At 47.1% G+C, this 24,328-nt stretch overlaps 1 protein-coding gene across 2 annotated transcripts in view; it reads left to right on the forward strand.

Moving 5' to 3' along the window:
- SLC9A4 (solute carrier family 9 member A4) overlaps window positions 1–24,328 on the forward strand; it is a 102,389-nt gene that overhangs the window by 69,659 nt on the left and 8,402 nt on the right. For both annotated transcript variants that reach the window (XM_077296656.1, XM_077296655.1), the window contains exon 9: window positions 21,356–21,455. In XM_077296656.1, the coding sequence (XP_077152771.1) occupies window positions 21,356–21,455 (100 nt within the window). The remainder of the gene's footprint in view (window positions 1–21,355; window positions 21,456–24,328) is intronic.

Genomic DNA, 24,328 nt, shown 5'->3' on the forward strand with positions numbered 1-24,328 from the left:
TAATCCTCAATGGAGGGCGGAGACAACGAAAACGAAACCGCCCACGAAGGAGAGAGCGGGAAAAGGACCAGGAAGAAGAAGTCAGCGACATGGAGGACGCCATGGCCAGCCGCCAGGAGCCGGAGCGTGGGGTCGGAGCCGAGGACTCCCCCAGCTACCCGGAGAGGCACCGCAGCCAGACCTCCACAGTTGACGGTGACCTCCTGCAGACCGGAGCGGACGAGCTGATCCACCAACTCCTGCAGACGCAGCTGAGCACTGAGGCCGGGTGGAAGAAGACCAACATCGGGAGCCTCACCAGACATCTGTCGGCAGCCTCATCTGGTCCGGAGCAAGAAAGAAGTTCCAGCGCTCCGAAGCCAGAAAGCAAGGCCCTACCGGAAAGCAAGATGCTGCAAACGGAGATGACGACGCCGCAGCGCAAAGCCCTGCAACCAGCGTTCCAGTCACCAGCGGAGACGGAGCAGACCGGCACCGGAGGGACCACATCTGAAGCAGGTATGAAGGACGACCCTGCCCTGACGACCGACACCACTCCAGTGACTGCTAGTGCCACAGCTGCTGACTCCGTTCCAGTGACTGATCTTGCAGCAGCCGCTACCTCTGCTGCAGCAAATGTCCATACTCAAGCTGCGCAGACCTCCATCGCTGCGCATGATTTCACCGTACTTGAAAGACGGATTAACGGCGTTTGTCCAGCACTGGGTGTGACCCTGGACCTCACTTTTCCCAGGCCAAGAGGGGTTAAGTGCCATGTGCAGCCCTGGAAGCCGTCCAACTAAACCTCGGAAACCTGAACATGTAAATAGTTAACTGTTTGTCTTCCTGATGTTTTGCTGCTAAAACCCGTCTAGGGTTATTCTTAAAGGGATCCCTTTGTTGACCCGGGATCCCTATTGTATTTGTTGGTTTTTTACGTTTTGCACAAGTTATCAAAGAACTGCTGAATCATGAACAATGCATGATACAAACTCCTTGTATATAGTTTTCACCTTCTTAAAGGTGCTCTCTACTGGTTTTACATAAAAGACGGACTCTTTGCGAAGATACGGTTCTTGGAACCTGCACTGGAGTCCTTGCTGCATACGGACTTGCGGCTTGAGAAGTTGCACTACCTCATAGAGACTTGGTCCCCTCTTAAAGGGGATGTTCACATCCTGCACTTATGAACAGTGTTGCCTTAAGATGGTTGAATGGCAATAATGTCTTGAAAAGAAAGTATTGATGATGTTGATATGTGAAAGTTAAATGTAACTAACTAGTTGATTGTAAGAAATGTTCAATAATGTTAATAGAAGAATGAGGACAGGAAGTGAACCCGTAGGGGTTAGTGGTGAGTCCTCTTAGGAGCCATATAGGGATGGCTCGGTGATCTTGAACTGAAAGAAAAATATGTTCTATACTGTGTATAGTGGTGGAAGGACAGTAGGCTCGGGCAGAAAGGAGCGGTCCTGTAACAGAAAGGAGAGGCAGTAGGTCTGGGGCAGTTAGGACAGGCGGTCCTGCAGACTTAAAGTAGGAGAATGCATAAAAGTTAATTAGCCTTATAATGTGATTATAAGAAGGTCTTTAGTGGATTTAGCGAGTACGTCCTTAAAAGCAAAGTTGGATTGTTGTTCAAAATTTTGCACTTAGTAGAATACCCGGTTGGGTAAGAAAAGTTATTTATAGTAAAGTTATTTAAAAGTATTTAACCATGTTTGTAACGTTCAAGTGTCCTCACCTCCCATAAAGGGAAGCTCTGTTACAAAGTTGACTTGTACTTGCATTTTCAAAATTGTATGTCTTTTTGCTGACATGTATTGTTGTTTTCTTCCCAGTCCAGGAGTACTGGATTTAACCGGGGGAGGAGTGCAGCACCCCAGAGTCCTGGTCGTTGCAGTACTGTGGCTCCGCCACCAAGGGGGGCTATGGTACGTCTGATGGCACTGAAGGAGTTCATCTGACCAGGTATCACAGACACCAATACATTTCACAGTCTGGCCTCCAGGGGGAGCTAAGGGTACTATTCATTAGGCCACTCCTCACAGTCTGGTAAAACTGGGGGTTAGGCAGGAAGTTAGGGAGAACGCTGACTGGGTTGGAACCAGGCAACACCTTGTGGCAGAGGGTGTTGTAGGGGAAGATTCGGTAGGGTCCCTGTCAGGGGTGGGATCCTGACAGAGGCCTGGCAATCAGAGAGAAAGCTACGGGACCGCGCCTGCACTTCATAGCGGCGGTGCCCTAAGAAAGGACAAGAAGCGAGATTTATTGTGCTGAGTGAGAAACGAGATCAACGCAACAGGGAGAAAGACCAGTAGGAGTCGTGTTGTTAGACCGAGGCAACATCCTACTGAGGCGTAACTAACCGGTGGCCGGAACGCCGAGGAAGTACAGAGCTCTAAGCATTACTTCAAACCAATGGCAGGGCAGAGAGCTATAGGCTGGCTGTCTCACCTACATCACCTACACAGACATAGGGGGCAACTTGTGGAGAGGGGCGACTCTAGGGTCCCGGAAGAGCTCCGAGCCTTCCCGTCATACGGGTGCGTCCTACCATAAGATCTGGGGGACGAGATTAAGAAGAACATCAGAATCGAGTTGTGAGGGAACACGAGAAACAGACACAACAGTTGTGGGGACTATCCCGTAAGCACAGCAGGGGAGGACCACAACACATAAGCGCTAGAAGGAAGGCACAGATTTCCACCTGCGAAGGGAACTCTGGAGGTGCCATCGGACCGGCCGGACTTGCGCAGCCCGGCTAACCGTATTCCGGACTGAGGACCCAGAAGACTTCAGTAAAGAGGTAAAGAGACTGCAACCTGGTGTCCTCGTTATTTACTGCACCGCACCACCACCACCATCCACATCTATTACTGTACGCCCCTCAGCAGGGTCACGGACCGCGTCTAGCCACCGTGACAACCCCAGAGCAGAGACTCAGAGGCCCGGTACCGGGTACCCCTCGGCCCTGCGGCAGTGGGGGCGCTACATACATGCTCGGATAAACTGTTATCTGAGCATGCTCAGGAGCTAAGCAAGTATCTTTGAAGTGCTCGAATAATATGTTTGAGTTCCAGCACAGCTATTCGACAGCTGTAACACATGCAGGGTGTGCCTAACAAACAGGAAATCCCTTCATGTGTTGCAGTTGTCAAACACCTGGGAGACATGCAGCCATGGAGCATCAAACATATTTTTCAAAGACACTCAGCTAGCACGTGAGCATGCTCGGATAACACCTTATCTGAGCACATTCGCTCATGACTAGCAGATACCAAATATGCATAGTTTTTTTTATTTAAGCAGTGAAAAAAAGATTTTTGCCATTTTGTGAGACCTGTAACATTGTCAATTTTATGTATATGGAGCTGTTTGATTGCTTATTTTTTGTGCTCTTGGGGTAGATACAATGTTTTGATTGCCTTGTATGAAATGATGCGTCGACCAAAAACGTAATGCTGGCATTTTGTCTTTTTTTCTCATTACACTGTTTACCAATCAGATTAATTTAATTTACATTTTGATAAATTGGACTTTTACGAACGCAGCGATACCAAATATGTGCCTTTTTTATTTTTTAATAGGGCTAAAGGGAAGGGATTTAACTTTTTTTTTTTTTTTTTTTTTCTTAAATTATTTTTAACTTTTTACTGTATTTAATAGTCTACTTAGGGAACTCGAAGCTGTGGTAGTCTGATTGCTTGTACTTTACACAGAACTGCATCGTGATCTACTATGACCTCTAACTAACTGCTGGCTTTCACAAAACTATCATAATGACAGGCACAGGCGTCATCAGCAGACCCCTGGCTGTCCCATGATCACATAACGAACACACCGATGGAGGGTGGAATGACGCCCCAGCGCGCTAGTGTTAAATACCACTGTCAGAAACTGACAGCGGCATTCAACTGGTTATCAGGTGTTCCTGGTATGCAGTAGTTGCTATCCACCAAAAGTTGGCCAAGGAAGGATAATCAGTGACAAGACAAAGGAAACTAACCCTTGCGGATGCATGTGGGGATGATAGCTGGCTTTTTTTTGTAGTTCAATCTCATATACAGTGTTTACGGAAAGTATTTAGACCCCTTTACATTTTTCACTCTTTGTTTCATTGCAGCCATTTGGTAAATTCAAAAAAGTTCATTTTTTTCTCATTAATGTACACTCTGCACCCCATGTTGACAGAAAAAAATAGAAATGTAATAATTTTTGCAAGTTTATTAAAAAATAAAAACTGAAATATCACAAGGTCATAAGTATTCAGACCCTTTGCTCAGTATTGAGTAGAAGCACCCTTTTGAGCTAGTACAGCCATGAGTATTCTTGAGAATGATGCAACAAGTTTTTCACACCTGGATTTAGGGATCCTCTGCCATTCTTCCTTGCAGATCCTCTCCAGTTCCGTCAGGTTGGATGGTGAACATTGGTGGACAGCCATTTTCAAGTCTCTCCAGAGATGCTCAATTGGGTTTAGGTCAGGGCTCTGGCTGGGCCAGTCAAGAACGGTCACAGAGTTGTTCTCAAGCCACGTCTTTGTTATTTTAGCTGTGCTCAGGGTCATTGTCTTGCTGGAAGGTGAACCTTGGCCAGATCTGTGCCTTGCCACAATTCTGTCTCTGAGCTCCTTGCCCAGTTCCTTTGACCTCATGATTCTCATTTGGTCTGACATGCACTGTGAGCTGTGGGGTCTTATATAGACAGGTGTATGCATTTCCAAATCAAGTCTTATCAGTTTGATTAAACACAGCTGGACTCCAATGAAGGAGTAAAACCATCTCAAGGAGGATCACAAGGAAATGGACAGCATGTGACTTAGGGTACTGTCACACAGTGGCACTTTTGTCGCTACGACGGTACGATCCGTGACGTTCCAGCGATATCCATACGATATCGCTGTGTCTGACACGCAGCAGCGATCAGGGACCCTGCTGAGAATCGTACGTCGTAGCAGATCGTTTGGAACTTTCTTTCGTCGCTGGATCTCCCGCTGTCATCGTTGGATCGGTGTGCGTGACACCGATCCAACGATGCATTCGCTTGTAACCAGGGTAAACATCGGGTTACTAAGCGCAGGGCCGCGCTTAGTAACCCGATGTTTACCCTGGTTACCATCGTAAAAGTAAAAAAAACCAAACACTACATACTCACATTCCGGTGTCCGTCAGGGTCCCTCGCAGTCTGCTTCCCGCTCTCACTGACTGCCGGCCGGAAAGTAAGCAGAGCACAGCGGTGACGTCACCGCTGTGATCTGCTTTCACTTTACGGTGGCAGTCAGTCAGAGCGGGAAGCAGACTGCGAGGGACCCTGACGGACACCAGAATGTGAGTATGTAGTGTTTGTTTTTTTTTCACTTTTACGATGGTAACCAGGGTAAACATCGGGTTACTAAGCGCGGCCCTGCGCTTAGTAACCCGATGTTTACCCTGGTTACCCGGGGCCCTCGGCATCGTTGGTCGCTGGAGAGCGGTCTGTGTGACAGCTCTCCAGCGACCACACAACGACTTTCCAACGATCACGGCCAGGTCGTATCGCTGGTCGTGATCGTTGGAAAGTTGCAGAGTGTGACAGTACCCTTAAATGTGAGTGTCTGAGCAAAGGGTCTGAATACTTATGACCATGTGATATTTCAGTTTTTCTTTTTTATTAAATTTGCAAAAATGTCTACATTTCTGTTTTTTTTCAGTCAAGATGGGGTGCAGAGTGTACATAAATGTGAAAAAATGAACTTTTTTTAATTTACCAAATGGCTGCAATGAAACAGAGTAAAACATTTAAAGGGGTCTGAATACTTTCCTACCCACTGTAAAAGACACAAATTGCAACAGATTGCTGAAAAAGTTAAAGCAATATTAAAGGGAATCTGTCAGTAAGATCACCCCCCACCCTCAAAACCTACATTTATTTGCATACAGGAAACTGTACTATCTTGATAAGATGTCATAGAAGGTTATCTCACTCTCGCTTAAGAGGATTAAGATAAAGGGAATCCACCTCCCCTACCCCCTCAAAGCCACATATATGAGCAAGCAGGCAACTGCACCATCTTGGTAACCTGTCACAAAAGGATATCTTACTTTCACTTAAGATGATTAAGTTTAAGGGAATCTGTCAGTGAAGGTACCGTCACACTAAACGATATCGCTAGCGATCCGTGACGTTGCAGCGTCCTGGCTAGCGATATCGTTGTGTTTGACACGCAGCAGCGATCAGGATCCTGCTGTGATATCGCTGGTCGTTGATTAAAGTTCAGAACTTTATTTGGTCGTCAGATCGCCGTGTATGTTTTACAATGCTAACCAGGGTAAATATCGGGTTACTAAGCGCAGGGCCGCACTTAGTAACCCGATGTTTACCCTGGTTACCAGTGTAAAATGTAAAAAAACAAACAGTACATACTCACCCTCTGATGTCTGTCACACGTCCCTCGCCGTCCGCTTCCTGCACTGACTGTGAGCTCCGGCCGGCCGCAAAGTGAAAGCACAGCACAACGGTGACGTCACCGCTCTGCTGTTAGGGCCGGCGCTCAGTCAGAGCAGGAAGCGGACGGCGGGGGACGTGAAGGTGAGTATGTAGTGTTTGTTTTTTTACATTTTACACTGGTAACCAGGGTAAACATCGGGTTACTAAGCGCGGCCCTGCGCTTAGTAACCCGATGTTTACCCTGGTTACCCGGGGACCTCGGCATCGTTGGTCGCTGGAGAGCGGTCTGTGTGACAGCTCTCCAGCGACCAAACAGCGATGCTGCAGCGATCGGCATCGTTGTCTGTATCGCTGCAGCGTCGCTTAGTGTGACGGTACCTTTAGATCAAACCCCAAACTGCAAATATGGGAATGAAGGTATTTGCTATATCAAACTGCAAATATGGGAATGCAGCTTTTTGCTAAATCTATTGAGACCTTTAAGTCTTTCATATTTTGTTGCATTTAATTCAAATATATACGGGCAGCACGGTGGCGCAGTGCAGCCTTGCAGGGCTGGAGTCCTGGGTTCAAACCCCACCAAGGACAACATCTGCAAAGAGTTTGTATGTTCTCTCCGTGTTTGCGTGTGTTTCCTCCGGGTTCTCCGGTTTCCTCCCACATTCCAGAGACATACTCATAGGGAATTTAGATTGTGAGCCCCTTCGCGGATAGCGATAATAATGTGTGCAAACTGTAAAGCACTGCGGAATATGTTAGCGCTATATAAAAATAAAGATTATTATTATTATATAAATGCTGTATTAAGTGCTGTGGGCATGACAGAACACTTCCTGAGGTTCTGCTTCCTGAGATTGCTTCACTTACCACTACCAGCATTTTTAGATTGATAGCTCACTGTCTGATTTGTTTGCCTGGCACCAGATATGACACCGAGATAACAATCTGGCAAAGAGGTTTGTGATCTGCAGGGAAACAACCTCGGGAGGCAGAGGCTCAGGAAGTGCTCTGCTATGCCCAGAGCACTTGACACATATTTGCATGTGAATTAAAACACTGATTTCTCAGAAACGCAGCAACAGATAAATAATATAAAGGTTGATATATACTGATATATACAGCTGACATGTGCCCGTAACAGCCGAGGGTGGAATTGCGATCCACCCACGGCTGTTGACTAGTCAATCTAGTAATCATGTTAGGGCATGTTAGGTTAGGCTATGGGTTGAACTAGATGGACTTAAAGTCTTCCTTCAACTTTAATAACTATGTTACTATCTCTGACAGCGGCATTTAACTCGTGCTTACCAGAAGCGTGTCGTAAATCTCGCCCATCGGTGACCCATCACATGATCGCAAGTCACCAATGGGTCGGCATGACAAACAGAGGTCTCCAGCAGACCTCTTTGGTTGTCATTGCCGGATTGCTATGAGCGCCTCCCGATGGTCGGTGTGCATAGCAAGTGAGCTGATCATCGCCTGTGTGTAGCAGAGGCGATCAGACAACTACAGGTTCTAGTCTCCCCTGAAGACTATTGAAGCATGCCAAAAGTAAAAAAAACCTAAAAATATTAAAATTATAAAATACATATAAAAGTTCAAATCAACCTCTTTTCGCACCATTCAAAATAAAACAATAAAAAAATCAAATATACACATATCTGGTATCACCGAGTACAGAATCAAATAATTAATCTGATCGCTAAGCAGTGTAATGAGAAAAAATTCAAAATGCCAGAATTACGTTTTTTTTTGGTCACAGCAATATTATATTAAAATGCAATAACGGGTGATCAAATGATCACATCTGCACCAAAATGGTATCATTAAAAACATCAACTCTGCACATAAAATTAAGCCCTCACCCAACCCCAGATCACGAAAAATGGAGACGATATGAGTATCGGAAAATTATGCTTTTTTTTTTTTTTTTAACAAACTTTGGATACTTTTTCGCCACTTAAATAAAAAAAGAACCTATACATGTTTGGTGTCTGTGAACTGTAAATAACGTGGAGAATCATAATGGCCGGTCAGTTTTAGCATTTAGTGAACATGTTAAAAAAAAACAACTATGGAATTGCACTTTTTTTTGCAATTTCACCGCACTTTGAATTTTTTTCCAATTTTTCATTACATGCTATATCAAAATTAATGGTGTCGTTCTAAAGTACAACTCATCCCGCAAAAAATAAGCCCTCACTTGGCCATTTTGACAAAAAAATAAAAAGTTATGGCTCTGGAAAGAATGGGAGCAAAAAATGAAAACTCAAAAACAAAAATACCTTTGGTCGTTAAAGGGTTAAAGACCATCATATCCATATTTGTGGTTTGGGGTTTTCTGCTTACTGACAGATTCCCTTTATGTTACTTTAATCATTTTTAGTGAGATAACTTTCTGTTATAAGCTATTAAGATTCTGTGTTACTAGTCAAAGTAAATTTGGTTACACCAGTATGTTTTTAAGCAAACAGTTGGATGCATGCTATCTAGGTGAAAAAATAATACTTGGGTGGCAACACCAATAATGGCAAAGTTATAACTTACTGGCAGTGGCGTATTTTGCAATAACATGCCCTGCCACACTGCAAACTGTTCAAAATAGTTTTGAGTTATATGTAGGGATATGAGCGAACCCGAACGGTAAATAATAATAATATAGAAATAAGTAATTGGCATCGGCCATCTTGTTGCCATTTCTAGGGCACAGAAATAATTTTTCTGGTCCTAGTCTGGGAAATAAATAATTGGCATCAGCCATCTTGTTGCCATTTAGGGTTAAGAAATATTTTTTCTGAACTGGTGTGTGTTTTTTTAGTAGTTTGGGAAATAAACAATTGGAATCAGCCGTCTTGTTGCCATTTCTAGAACAAAGAAATAATCCAGCAGCATAGCTACCCAGTAATCAGAACTTGTAACAATCCAGTCAACTCAGCGGTAGTTGCGCAGTCCCAGCACCATATATTATGCCTCATGTGTGCCAGGCAGCCAGAGGCAATGACAAGCTGTCTTAGTGGTAGGTGTACAGTCTGATTACTCTGTATCAATTGTTTTCTTGTATTCCCTCAGCCACACTCTAGTGATGCCGGTGAGCTGCTTTGAGTGCCACCCTGATGTGAACACAGTTGACCCTCATCCTCCTCCTTCTCATCCTCCAAAACTGTACCCTGGCTGGACATTTGTCTACCTGGCTGCTTTTGATAAAGGAACCCATCCTCCAAGACATGCCCAGATGCCTGGCCTAATAATAGTGTGACTGGTCCCTGTTCCTCCTCCTTCTCCTCTTGTGCCACCACCTCATCCACCATCGTTTGAAGCTTTGTTTTTCTATGAGGCATATAAGTGGGATAGTAATGGTGATGGCGTTATCAGCACTGGCCATGTTCGTGGTTACTCAAAGAAGCACAACACAGCACACACATTGAGGCCTATTTGTTCGTCTTGAAGTGGTGTTGTTGTGCAGATCGACTGCACTGTGCGTGCTGCAGCTCAGACTCCACAATTGTATGCTGCTGCTCGCACAGTAGTCTTTCCAACATATGCAAAGTAGAGTGCACAGACACAGATGTCTCACAGTTTAAGCAGCAGCTCTGACATATCTATGTCATTTTTAAGGAAGCTCTGCACTGCCAAATTCAGCACAGGCAAGAAATGTGTGACACACCAGCAAGGTCTAGAGCTGCTACGAGATTTCACCTGTTATCATACACCACGGCACCAGCCACACATCTGCATGTTCTTTGGTCCCCATTCACAGCTCCAGATGATTTTCAGATCAACCTGCTGTAGTTTCCTTCTGGCTCTGCTGAAGTTACATAGTTACATAGTTATTAAGGTTGAAGGAAGACTGTAAGTCCATCTAGTTCAACCCATAGCCTAACCTAACATGCCCTAACATGTTGATCCAGGGGAAGGCAAAAAAACCCCATGTGGCAAAGAGTAACTCCACCATGGGGAAAAAAATTCCTTCCCGACTCCACATACGGCAATCAGACTAGTTCCCTGGATCAACGCCTTATCAAGGAATCTAGTGTATATACCCTGTAACATTATACTTTTCCAGAAAGGTATCCAGTCCCCTCTTAAATCTAATTAATGAATCACTCATTACAACATCATACGGCACAGAGTTCCATAGTCTCACTGCTCTTACAGTAAAGAATCTGCGTCTGTTATTATGCTTAAACCTTCTTTCCTCCAGACGTAGAGGATGCCCCCTTGTCCCTGTCTCAGGTCTATGATTAAAAAGATCACCAGAAAGGTCTTTGTACTGTCCCCTTATATATTTATACATTAAAATAAGATCACCCCTTAGTCTTCGTTTTTCCAAACTAAATAGCCCTATAGACCAACTATAGTTGGTAGTGCAGGTGTTCCATTGACCAAATGAGGAGACTGTGAAGGAAGAGGAGGTAACATAGACATAGAAATGGAGCGCCCCCACTGCCGCAGGGCCGAGGGGCACCCGGTACCGGGCCGCTGCGTCTCAGTTCTGGGGTTGTCACGGTGGCTAGGCCCGATCCGTGACCCTGCTGAGGGGCGTCCAGTGAAAGTTGAGAACGTGATGATGTTGGGGTGTGGGGTGCGATGAATAACAAGGACACAGAGTTGCAGTCTCTTTACCTCTTTACTGAAGGTCTCGAGGTACTCAATCCAGAGCACCGTTAACAGGGCTGTCTGAGACCGGCCGGTCCGAAGGCACATCAGGAGTCCCCTTAACAGGTGGGAATCAGCGTCTACCTTCTAGCGCCTGTGTGTTGTAGTCCTTCCCTGCTGAGCACCCCGGGATAGTCCTCACAACTGATTCTGTCTGTCTCTGATGTTCGTTCTCTCTGTCCCCCAGATGATATGGTTAGGACGCACCCGTATGACGGGGTAGGCCTGGAGTTCTTCCGGGACCCTAGAGTCGCCCCTCTCCCACAGCTGCCTCCGTTGTCTGCTTAGGTGATTTGGGTGAGACAGCCAACCTATAATTGGCTATCCTGCCGTGGTTTGCAGTAATGCTTAGAGTCTCTTACTTGCTCGGCGTTCCGGCCACCGAATGTTTGCGCCTCAGAAGGATGTTGCCTAGATCTTACAGCACGACTCCTTCTAGTCCTATCGCCTCTTTGCTGTATTCCCGTTTCCTCGCTTTTTGTCCTTTCTTAGGAATCTGTCAGGATCCCATCCCTGACAGGTCCTCTCTCTAGCTCTTCCCAGTTACTTCTCCTTGTCTTCCTGTCCAACCCCCAGTTTTACCAGAGTGTGAGGAGTGGCCTACTAAATAGAACCACTCCCCCTGGTGGCTGGAGTGTGAAGTGTAGGTGTGTGTTACCTGGTCAGGTGAACTCCTTTAGTGCAATCAGACGTAACATCACTCCCCCTAGTGGCAGAGCGACGTTACTGCAACGACCAGGACTCTGGGGCGCTGCACTCCCCCCAGTTAAATCCAGTACTCCCAGACTGGGAAAACAAGAACAACAATACATGTTAACAGAAAACACACAAAATTTTGAAATATCATAACAGTTAAACTTAACAGTGCTTCCCTTTATGGGAGGTGAGGACTCTTGAACGTTGCGAAAGTTAGGTCATGCACAGTTTATGACTCTCAGTTCAGTGGTTGAATCAGCGGGAACCCCGGGTAAACAAAGGGGTCCCCTTTAGAAGTTTTTGGAGCAATTCACTGTCCATTACTCTGTTTGTCCATTTTAAAACCTGTAACAAAAGATATGCACACAACCATTTTCAACTAAATAGCAGCCCTCATTAATACCTCCAAGTTTTGTAGCGGAGGGGAGTTTGATTCTGGGTGCTGCGTGTGGACCTTCGCAGCGCAGGGGTTGCTATTGGCCTAACAGGGCCCGCTATGCTTGCTACCGCTGGTGTAGTGCACTGTCTTCTAGCTACGCTTCTAGTGAGTCTGGGTAGCACTGGCAGGCTGGAGGTCTCAGAGCTGCTGTTACCAACAGTAGGTACGGCAGGTTCGCCAATAGCAGAGGGAGGACTTGCCGGTTCAACGATTGGCATGGCATCTTTGGGCGGGATCTGCTGAGGTTGCGGGCCTGGATGATCCGGCACCACTGTTAGTTCTAGTGGATTTGGTTGATGGAACGTTAGGAGAGGTACCACGATGGCCTCATTTATCTGAATCCAGGACTGGGGAAAATCGCCAAGAACACTGTGTATCATCTTCTCTTCTACAGGTGGGGAGGTTCCTGGATCCGTTTCCCTCTCTCTCAACTTATCAGAGAAGACTTTAAGGTGGTCCCTGGATATCGCCGTCGAGGTCTCCCCTCCATCCTTGCTGATGAGACAAACCTTCGTGTTGTCGAAATCGGATGGCAGGACGGTATACGGTTCCGCTTCCCATTGGTCGTCGAGTTTGTGTAGCCTCCTCTTTCGTTTGAGTACGTGCTCACCGGGTGACAAGGGAATCGCAGGAGCATGCTGGTTGTAGTCTCTTTCTTGTTTTTGTCTAGCCTGGGTGAGACTTCTTTCCACGCATTCCTGTACTTTGCGGTACTTTCGCTGCCTTTCTGCATCCCAATCTGCATCCGGTGAGGTATCTTCGGGGACTAGGACCCCCATGTCCAGGTCAATGGGTAACTTGCTAGATCTTCCTCGCATCAGGTACGCTGGAGTGCAGTTGGTGGAATTTACTGGGATATGATTGTATATGTCCACCAAGTCAGGCAACTTTGTTGGCCACAGGTTCCGCTCCTGTGCGAGTAAGGTCTTCAGTAAGTCGATCACCATTTGCTTCATCTTTTCACAGATGGGGATGGTACGGTGTGGTTCTGATCTTCTTACACCCGTACAGATGGCAGAACTCTTGGAACACCTCTGCTTCGAATGCTGGTCCCTGATCGGTCAGTACCTTCTCCGGGTACCCATGGGGCCTACAAAAGTACTGCTAGAAGGCCTTGGCAGCCGTCCTGGCTGTTAGATCCTTGACAGGTACAACCACCAAAAATCTGGAGTAGTGATCTACGATGGTAAGAGCGTCGATATAGCCTGACCGGCTATTTGTCAGCTTCACATGATCCAGCGCGACCAGTTCGAGCGGCCGTTTGGTGATGATGGGCTGCAAGGGAGCCCGTTGGCTGTCACGGTCCTTCCTGCGTAGGCTACATGGACTGCACTCCCGACACCACTTCTCAATGGCTCCCTTCATGCCAATCCAATAGAACCTCCCTCGGAGTAGCCTCTCCAGCTTCTTCCATCCGAAGTGTCCGGCTCCATCATGGTAGGCTCCCAGAACCATGGGCGCATCTCGCCTCGGCACCACTATCTGCCATACCAATTCATGAGTACGCGCGTCGATACTCCTCCGGCACAGCTTGCCATCATGGATAAACAGTTGGCTTCTCCCCTTCCACAGCTGTCGTGTCTCCTGTAGATCTGGGCTGGGATGCAACCCTGCCTGCGTCAGGAGCTCTTTCACCCGACGGACCGCGGGGTCACCATCCTGGGTCTCCGCCCATCCGTGATGGGGCAGGGGATTCAGCATGGCATCCTGTTGGTTCTTGTACCAGTTCTTCACATGATGGGAGTACTGAGCGGCTTTGGGGCGATGGAACACAGGCAACTCTACCTCTTCAAGTGCCTCCGGGTCCTCCCCCGTTTCTGGAATATTGGGCATCCGGGACAAGGCATCGGCGTTCGCATTCTTGCGTCCTGCCCGGTACTTGATGGTGAAGTCGTAGTTGGACAGCCGGGCCATCCACCGCTGTTCCAAGGCCCCGAGTTTGGCTGTACCCAAGTGCATCAGCGGATTATTATCCGTGAAGACGGTGAATTTCGCCGAGGCCAGGTAGTGTTTGAACCTCTCTGTCACTGCCCAGACGATGGAAAGGAACTCCAGTTTAAAGGAACTGTAGTTGTCAGGGTTCCTTTCCGTGGGACGGAGCTTCCTGCTGGCGTAAGCGATCACCCTCTCCTTGCCTTTCTGGACCTGGGACAGCACGGCTCCCAATCCCACATTGCTGGCATCCGTGTATAACACAAACGGTTGGTCGTATTCGGGGTAGGCCAGCACCTCTTCTCCCATCAGTGCCGACTTCAAACAAGTGAAGGATCCTTCCAGCCCCTCGTTCCAGTCAAATGGGGCATTCTTCCTCTTGGTCTTCTTTGAGTGGCCCACCAACAGGTCTTGCAAGGGCGCGGCCTTCTTGGTGAAGTCCTTGATGAACCGTCGGTAATAGCCGACCAGCCCGAGGAACTGCCGGACTTCGTGGAGGTTGCTGGGCTTCGGCCAGTCTTGGATCACCGTGACCTTGTCGGGGTCTGGGGCTACTCCTTCAGCGCTCACCACATGGCCCAGGTACTGCACTTTGGGTTTCAGCCTATAACATTTGGACGGTTTCACCTTTAAGCCAAAGTTGGACAGGGCTTCAAACACCTCAGCCAGGTGCTTCAGATGGTCTTCATAGGTTTTAGAGAAGACAATGACATCATCCAAATACAGCAGTACGGTTTCAAAGTTCTTGTGCCCCAGACAGCATTCCATCATCCTCTGGAACGTCCCCGGGGCATTGCACAATCTGAAGGGCATGTAGTTGAATTCGCAGAGACCCATCGGTGTCGTGAAGGCCGTCTTCTCTTTGTACGCCTCCGCCACGGGAACCTGCCAGTACCCACTGGTGAGATCTAAGGTGGAGAAGTAGTTAGCAGATTTTAAGGCAGCCAGAGACTCTTCTATCCTGGGCAGTGGGTATGCATCCTTATGTGTAATGCGATTCAACTGCCTGTAATCAACGCACATCCTCATTGTGCCATCTTTCTTTTTTACAAGGACTAATGGAGCTGCCCAGGGGCTACAACTGTCTCTCACCACCCCAGCCTCCTTCATTTCTCGCAACATGTCCTTGGCACACTGGTAATGAGCTGGGGGTACAGGGCGGTATCTCTCCTTTATGGGCCGGTGATCTCCCGTGGGGATATGATGTTGGATCCCTTTCACCTGTCCAAAATCTAAGGGGTGTTTGCTAAATACCCACTCGTACTCGTGAACCACCCTGTAGGCCCCCTGTTTCTGGTGGGATGGGGTGGAGTCAGTGCCCACATGCAATTCTCGACACCAATCTTTCGAGTGCCCTGCAGAACCGTTGTCCTCCGCCAGGTTAGACGGGGCCAAGGGTCCAGGTGTCTGTATCACACTATTATTGACAGCGAACAGTTTGGCAAGCGGGCATACTTGGTAAGGTGGACCTCTTCCTCTCCACAATTAAGGACACGTACGGGCACCCTCCCCTGTCGGATGTCGACCACCCCCCTGGCTGTCAGGAGAGTAGGCCTACTGTCTGAATACACGGGTTCTACCAGGGCCTGGTAGTCCTTACCCCTGAGGCCTATGGCTGCCCGACACCATATTAACATCTCACTCCTGGGGGGTATCGCGATAGGGTTTGAATCACTCACAGTGACACGACCAATTTCACCACCAGTCAGCTCTACCTGCTGTCTCTGCATCAGAGCTCTGATTTCTTTTTGCAGGGCGCGTTGTTCACTGTAGCCAGCGGTTTCTGCTACCTGTTGTAACAAGACAATAACTTCTGCAAGACAATTTTCTATAACATTGGTACCGATAGTCATCATGGGATTACATTCACGGCGGTCAATATCAACGATTACAATCCCTTGGGCCTTCAATTCCACCCGCCCCACCTTGATGGTGACCTCTTTATACCCCACTTGTGGCAATGGCTGACCATTACTGGCTATGATGGTGAAATTGTCATCGGGGCCACGAGTAATATCGGTGTCCTCCCAATACCGTTTATAAAGCACGTAAGGCATAGTCGTCACCTGAGAACCGGTGTCCAGCAGAGCGTTCATGGGGATACCGTCGATCACAACAGGAAGAACTGGCCGTCCTCCAACGTATTTGGCTCTCCAATGCTGCGGGCCTGATCATCCTACTCCTGGGGGTTGGCCCTTTGCCCCAGGGGTTGCTCGTTTAAAGGACAGTATCTTGCCAGTTGGCCCACCTGGTGACAGCGGCGGCAGATGGGTCGTCCGTCCCGATGGAAGCGATCGTCGTCCCGGCCTCTGGTCGGCGGAGTCCTCCTCTGTCGCATCCAGGGGACATCTTCTGGTCTGGAGGCCAGCTGGATCTTCTCCTTGGGGGCCTCCTGTAGGGACTGCACCATCCGGGCTAGAGCAGCAACGCTCCTGGTCAGCTCCTGCATCTGGAGGCGGAGTCCTGCAGGGGAGTCGTCCTCTAGGCTCTGGGCGTCGGCCTCGGCGGCGACTGGGGCATCCGGCGCCACCTCCTGGTGGTATGTGAGAGTGGGACTCCTGGGTGGTATTGCACGGCTGGGCTGTCGCTCCTGCAGCGCCTGGATATCTTTATCCTTGAATTGCGCAAAAGTCAAGTCTGGATTCTGCATGGCCAAGAAGTGTAATTGGCCCCTTTGGTGACTGCACAGGAGCCCCTCAATGAACCGCTCTTTCAGGAGTTTATCCTCATCTTGCATGCTGCCGGGGTCACTCTGCTTAATGGCCCGCAGCACCTCCTGGAGATTAAGGGCATAGTCCCGTAAGCTATCCTGCGGTCTCTGTTTGCATCCATAGAAAGTCAGTTTAATTTCTGTAGTAGTACGGGTATCGAAGGTGGCTTTAAGCTTTGCAAAAACCTGCTGTGCCGTTCCCTTATCCGCGGCGGGCCAGGACTTCACTTCTCTCAGAGCCGCCCCAAAGAGTTGGCCGATTATCATATGAACCTTCTGAGGCTCTGTCAGGGGATAGAACTCAAGCAGGCTGCAGATCCCTTCTTTAAAATCAGTGAACGTATGCGACTCCCCGGAGTATCGTGGGAGCCAGGTCGCTCCGGGCAGGTACGGCATAGAGAAGGGCATTATGGCCTTTGTGGTAGCGGCAGTGTCCAACTGGCTGGTGGGGGCAGCGGGTTCCGCGGCAACCGGTGGTGGTATTAGGGCCGCGGCTATGTCCGCTGCGGGGACCGGAGCTGCCCCTGTGTCCACGGCTGCGACCGCCGCCTCCGCTCCTCCCGACTCGGACATGGCTGTCCCTTCCTCCCACTAACCTGCTGGAGGTCGGAGTTCCTCTTCCGGAGTTGGCACTTTACTGCGCTTCCTCGTTCCGCGCTTCTCTCGACCGGTTCCACCCACGAAGCTAAGGCTCCTCCCTCTGTGCGCGGCAATGGCGAATTGTGGCGGGAACTCTTGGAGGCAATTAGCAATGCACAGTCTTTGCAATAAGTCACAGTCCAAGCACAACAAATCACAATTCCAAGGCACACATGACCTGATTCTTCAGACTTAAGTAGATCCTGTTCATGATGCCAAATTGGAGCGCCCCCACTGCCGCAGGGCCGAGGGGCACCCGGTACCGGGCCGCTGCATCTCAATTCTGGGGTTGTCACGGTGGCTAGGCCCGGTCCGTGACCCTGCTGAGGGGCGTCCAGTGAAAGTTGAGAACGTGATGATGTTGGGGTGTGGGGTGCGATGAATAATGAGGACACAGAGTTGCAGTCTCTTTACCTCTTTACTGAAGGTCTCGAGGTACTCAATCCAGAGCACTGTTAACAGGGCTGTCTGAGACCGGCCGGTCCGAAGGCACATCAGGAGTCCCCTTAACAGGTGGGAATCAGCGTCTACCTTCTAGCGCCTGTGTGTTGTAGTCCTTCCCTGCTGAGCACCCCGGGATAGTCCTCACAACTGATTCTGTCTGTCTCTGATGTTCGTTCTCTCCGTCCCCCAGATGATATGGTTAGGATGCACCCGTCGCCCCTCTCCCACAGCTGCCTCCGTTGTCTGCTTAGGTGATTTGGGTGAGACAGCCAACCTATAATTGGCTATCCTGCCGTGGTTTGCAGTAATGCTTAGAGTCTCTTACTTGCTCGGCGTTCCGGCCACCGACTGTTTGCGCCTCAGAAGGATGTTGCCTAGATCTTACAGCACGACTCCTTCTGGTCCTATCGCCTCTTTGCTGTATTCCCGTTTCCTCGCTTTTTGTCCTTGCTTAGGAATCTGTCAGGATCCCATCCCTGACAGGTCCTCTCTCTAGCTCTTCCCAGTTACTTCTCCTTGTCTTCCTGTCCAACCCCCAGTTTTACCAGAGTGTGAGGAGTGGCCTACTAGATAGAATCACTCCCTCTGGTGGCCGGAGTGTGAAGTGTAGGTGTGTGTTACCTGGTCAGGTAAACTCCTTTAGTGCAATCAGACGTAACATCACTCCCCCTAGTGGCAGAGCGACGTTACTGCAACGACCAGGACTCTGGGGCGCTGCAGAAACATCCCCCAAACTTCGGTGATGAGAAGGACATGCACCAAAAAGCTTTCCCTCTCAGACTCAGCCTGCACTACTTTTACCCAGTGATATTATCTCCCTTATCAAACAGTTTTGATGACTTATCTGACGTATCCACTGCAAGGCAACTTAAAAGTCTTGCAGAGATTATACAGTACCCATTTCAATTCATCCAATTTATGTGTAAAAGGAATAGCAATCACCCAATGGCACACATGAAACATGAATAATTTCTACTTGTCTTAACTACAAATCTTTCTCTGAATCAGATGATAATACTCAACAAATGTGTAGCTGCAACATTGCTCCCCATAGCAATACCAGCTGTTTGTATAAATCTCCACTATTGCCTGCTGTGGCTCGCACAGTCTCTCAAGCATATGCAAGGTGGAGTTCCACCTTATGGGTACATCTTATCTGACGCACACCGGTACACATCAGTTTTTCTGTTTGGCAATGACAGTCTTTTGTTATTAGTCATGTGTTAATTATTTATTTATATGAGGCAGAGAGCATGTAGTTAGAAGTGAGGCTGCACTTCAGATAGGCAAGCAGCAACATGGTGAGAACACCAAAAGCGCACACAGACAGCCCGCACTTTCTGACCGCATGAAGAGACAGTGGAGGAAACGGAGTATGAGGATGAGGCAACATGGACAGATAAAAGGTCAGGGGCTGGCCATGGTGCACAGTAGCAACCAACCTAATACCAAGGGGCCAGCCTCGGAGCTTTTGACCCTTCTCCCTTGTTTGCTGTGCAGCTGGGGCAGCATAACCACCTCTAATTACGAACTGCCCAAGTCATTCGCATGGCTTTGACACCATGTGTGGTCTAGGACCTCATCATCCTCCATTGCATTATCACACCTCTCAAGTCTGTCATTATCTCTGCTGCCCTACTAATCCACTTCTTACCTCACTACTCCTCTGCTTTTCCCCTCTGCAAATCCCTTAATTTTCTCCCTGTTCCACAAAGTATCCACTTCAAGTTAGTAACACTGACCTACAAAGCCGTCCATAATCTGTCTCCCCCATATATCTATGAACCTCTCCCACCACATAATCTCTGGTCCTCCCAAGACCTCCTTATCTCCTCCACAATTGTATGTTCCTCATCCAATCGCCTGCAAAACTTCTCCCGAGTATTCCCAATCCTGTAGAATTCTGCGGCCCAACACATCCAATTATCACCTACATTTGGAACTTGAAAACCCATGCCTTGAGAACAGCTTACAGAAATGTAAGCTATAATTTCTCATCTCTATTTGTGTTTTGTATGTAACCCCTCCTCATATACAGCAGCATGGAATCAAAGGTGCTCTAAAAAGAAATAATAATAATCCCCCACATGTTGTTCCACCCAGTCTTCAACCCAGCCATCCTTGCCAGTGCACACATAGCAGAAAGCTGCAGCAGCTGGCACCTGTGTTTCGTCATCAGCATCATGAGAGATATGCTGTAGTGGTCTGCTGACTGTTTGGAATACCCCTCCCACATAATCATGTTCCAACAGAACAAGTGGTTGGGCATCAGTGCACTCAATCTCTTTGAATTGTGGGGCAGGGCCAGGTAGATGGCCCATGGAACCACAGCCAGCAGAGACATAAAAAACCCAAAAGTGAGTGCTGCATGACTAGGGGCTCAGACTGCTTACCTGATTTGCAAGGGAGTGAGGTGGAAGACCATGAGCCACAGGTGCCAAATCTGCACTTTCAATAGGGGACCTGGTGGAATACAAAGCAAAGGGACTGAAGGCACCCTCAGCCAACCAATCTAATACCACTTCTACTTGTTCTGGCCTCACCATTCATCCTACAATACTCGGGCCTACGAACTTACACACAATGGACTGTCACCTGCTTGCAGCAGAGGAAGGCGTTTCATTTGTGTGCGTAGCATACACAGATCACCCATGCTCTCTCTCTCCTTGCAGCAGCTACATCACCACCACCAGCAACACGGCCATATATACTGTATTTGATACTCTCCTCATTGTTTTCAAAATAAAAATTGCAGAGTATTACATGGCCTCTATGCAGAAAGAGTGTGGCCAGCAGATTATTACACTTTTTTTGAGGTTTCCTCAAAAAATAGATTAAAAGAAAAACAGTGTTGGTTACCTCCTACTACTCCGCCTCTTCCACCTATACCACCATGCCTTCCTCAATCTCCTACTCCACCTTTGCCTCTTTGTTCAAGATTATAATTTATACTTTATTTTTATTCTAGGTTAAGCCATTTTCCTATCCATATTTGTTTGCAGGGCTTTTTTTCTGCTTCTTATCCCTATTTGGCTTCATTTTGCAGCCGCCTAGCCCTTACTATCACCATTTTACAGCCATTTTGAAGCACTGAAGTTCGAGACCCTAATGATTTTTATTGGGCCCGAGTTCAGGGTCAAGTTCAGTCCCGAACCAAACTTTCACTGGTGCTTCAACATACCTGCCAAAACCGAACATCCACGGGTTTGCTCATTACTAGTTATATGGCATAGAGTTCAAACAAATAACATGGCCTCCAAATTTCCAAGACAGATCCAATCCAGATACAATTAGCTTATTAAATTTGCATTTACTACAGAAATGCTTCATATTAGTACCATTATTTTACCTGATTCTTTGCTGGGACCTTCATTAGAATAGTTACTAAACATGACTGGTTGCAAGCAATTATGTATTGTCATTATTTCTAGAACTTACAGAAAAGATAAATTTGAAAGCAGACATTCATCAGAAGAAGTTTCACAGATGAAGGACATATTAACAAGTAGTCTCTATCGTGTGCGTCAAAGGGTAAGATACAATTTATCCTATTATCTTTATAATACACAGTAAAATTGCAGACATGGTAATAAAAGGTTTTCAGTAGAGATGAGTGAATGTGCTCGGTGATACTCGGATATTACTTGAGTATCTGGGTGCTCAGATGTGCTCAGCACTCGACGAGCATTGTCTAGTGCCGTAGTGTTGATACTAGTGCTGATGCTGAACTAGCATGCTAACAGTCCTTCTAAGGTCTAATCCTGTGCTTTGCTGTTTGTATCAGATACTTTCTGCAATTAACTAAAAAAAAAAGTTCAAACATTTTTTTCATAGATTTAATTAGTCATCCATACAGTTTAACGTGGTTAGTGTTACACTACGGTGGAATATGAAACTCCTAAAAACAGTTTACATTTTTTTCTGGATTCAATTAGTCATCTATAGAGTTTAATGTATTTAGTTTTACATTTCGGTGGAATATAAAACTCCAAAAAAGTTCACATTTTTTCTGGATTCAGTTAGTCATCCAAACAGTTTAGCGTGGTTAGTGTTATATTATGGTGGCATATAAAATGCAAAAAAAGTTCAGAATATTTTTCAGCAGTCAATTAGTCATCCATACAGTTTTAATTGCTCTGTGTAAAATTCTGGTGGTTTAAAATTGTTGAAAACCGCTTGTCCTGTTACAGTTGACCACATTTTTTTGGTTACAAAAATTGGTTATTGTCATCCATACAGTTTAACCTGCTTTGTTTAAATTACAGTGGCTTAACATGTTAAAAAAAACCTAGCCTGCTACTGTTGACCAAATTTTTTTGTTCCAAAATTGAATATGTCATCCATATAGTTTAACCTGCTTTGTGCAAAACTACAATGGCTTAAAATTTTTAAAAACCACTTGGCCTGCTGTAGTTGACCAATTTGTTTGGTTCCTTGCAAAAATGTAGTTACATTTATTAAAAGAAACTTCATTTTCAGTGACCCAGAAATTAGAAATTGCATAAGGCGCGTGGTAAGGGATCGGAAGTGGAAGTGCTGATGATGATGTACTCAGACACCGAGGATGTGGGGAAGGTATTACTATGCCTATTGCTGGAGCACAAGAAACATGCCCATCCACGACACATAGCTTTCTGTCCAACTTTGCAGGGAGGCACGGGACACCACTTCTGAAGTCACACCAGTGTGAAAGGTGGTTGGTTGGATAGCAGATAATGCTTCCAGCATGCTTGCCAGCACCACCAAGTCTTTCACATGGCCCTGTCTCATCAGTCTACAGTCCGAATCACTTAATCCTCACCCTGATCCTCATTCCTCTCACCATGTTGAGTCCCAGGAGACCAGTGATACCACACTAGGACACTCCAAGGAACTCTTTAAAACATAATTTCTTGATTGTGTCCTCTCATCCTGCACATTCCAAGAGGGACAGTAGGAGTGATCCACAAAACATAGAGCAGTCACATTCACAGGAAGTGTTTGACGAAGTCACCGACTAAACCTGGGAAGCTGGCAGGCAGAGCAAGGTCAGCAGCGCCGAGGGGAAGGGATCATCAGCAACAAAATAACATAACAGGCAGGAAAAGTTAGTGCGGTGACCAGAGGGAGAAGACTGGCAACTGTTCCGCAGAGCACCGACACTCGTGAATTTCTCCGTCACAAAGTTAGGTGTTCTCCAGTCTGGGACTTTTTTTAAAGAGAGTTCTGAGACAAAAATGGTCCTTTTCAACCTGTGCCATGCCAAGATCAGCAGGAGTTTGACCACTAATAGCCTAACCACCACCAACATGTCATCCAAGTACCCGATTTGGTGGGCCGAACGTCTGGGTCCATGATTGGTACCATCAGGTGACACCACTGTCTTGACATTTGTGCAGTTCTCCAATACTTTGAGGACTGCACAAAGATGGTGAGCGGCAATGATGCCATAATCAGTGCAACAATCCCATTTCTGTGCCTACTTAAACAGTCACGGTTCAAAATTAAAGCTAAAGCTTTGCATGCTTGCCAGGTGGAGATAAACGAATACAGGAGATACTAACCAACCTCATCTCATCTGCTCAGTGCAGATTGGGTAACATGAGAAGGTGTAGGCTGAGGAGGAGGAACACGAGCTGGTACCTACACAAGCTTTGTCCCATCTTTCCTACATTGATGGGCTGAGGAGGGTAATGAGGAGGAAGAGATAGAAGAGGAGGAAAAGATGGAGAGTAGCCATCAAGGTCGAGAGAGGGAAGTGTTGGCTGTAGGAAGTTTGGTACATATAGCCCACTTTATGTACCACTGCCTTTCCCGTGACCCACACATTATTATTAATAATAATAGTAATAATAATTTTATTTCTATAGCGACAATATATTCAGCAGCACTTTATGTTTTAGAGGGGACTTGAACAGAAAATAAAAGACATACCGGAATAACAATAATATATAAATCAACAGATACCAAGAGGATTGAGGGCCCTGCTCGCAAGCTTACAATCTATGAGGAAATAGGGGACACGAAAGGTGGATGGTAACAATTGCTTTCACTGTACGGACCAGCCATAATGTAATAAATAGGGTGTTTATGTAATGCTGCATGAACCGGTAACCAACCAGTATGTGTAAAAGTACAGACACAAAGGGCTATTAAATGCATAAAGAGTGTGAGAACAGATGATACAAGGGTCCTGGTTGTGAAGAAAATGTTGAATGGGCAACACCGAGATAGTAAGAAAATATGTTGAGGTGGTAGGCCAGTCTGAAAAAATGTGTTTTTAGGGCACCCTTAAAACTGTGGGTATTGGGGATTAATTGAATTGTCCTGAGTAGTGCATTCCAAACAATTGGTGCAGCACAACTGGAGATGGGAGTGGGAGGTTCTGATTATTGAGGATGTTAATCTTAGGTCATTGGCAGAAC

The sequence above is a fragment of the Ranitomeya variabilis genome, chromosome 3 (genome assembly GCF_051348905.1).
Source record: "Ranitomeya variabilis isolate aRanVar5 chromosome 3, aRanVar5.hap1, whole genome shotgun sequence".
Classification (NCBI taxonomy): domain Eukaryota; kingdom Metazoa; phylum Chordata; class Amphibia; order Anura; family Dendrobatidae; genus Ranitomeya; species Ranitomeya variabilis.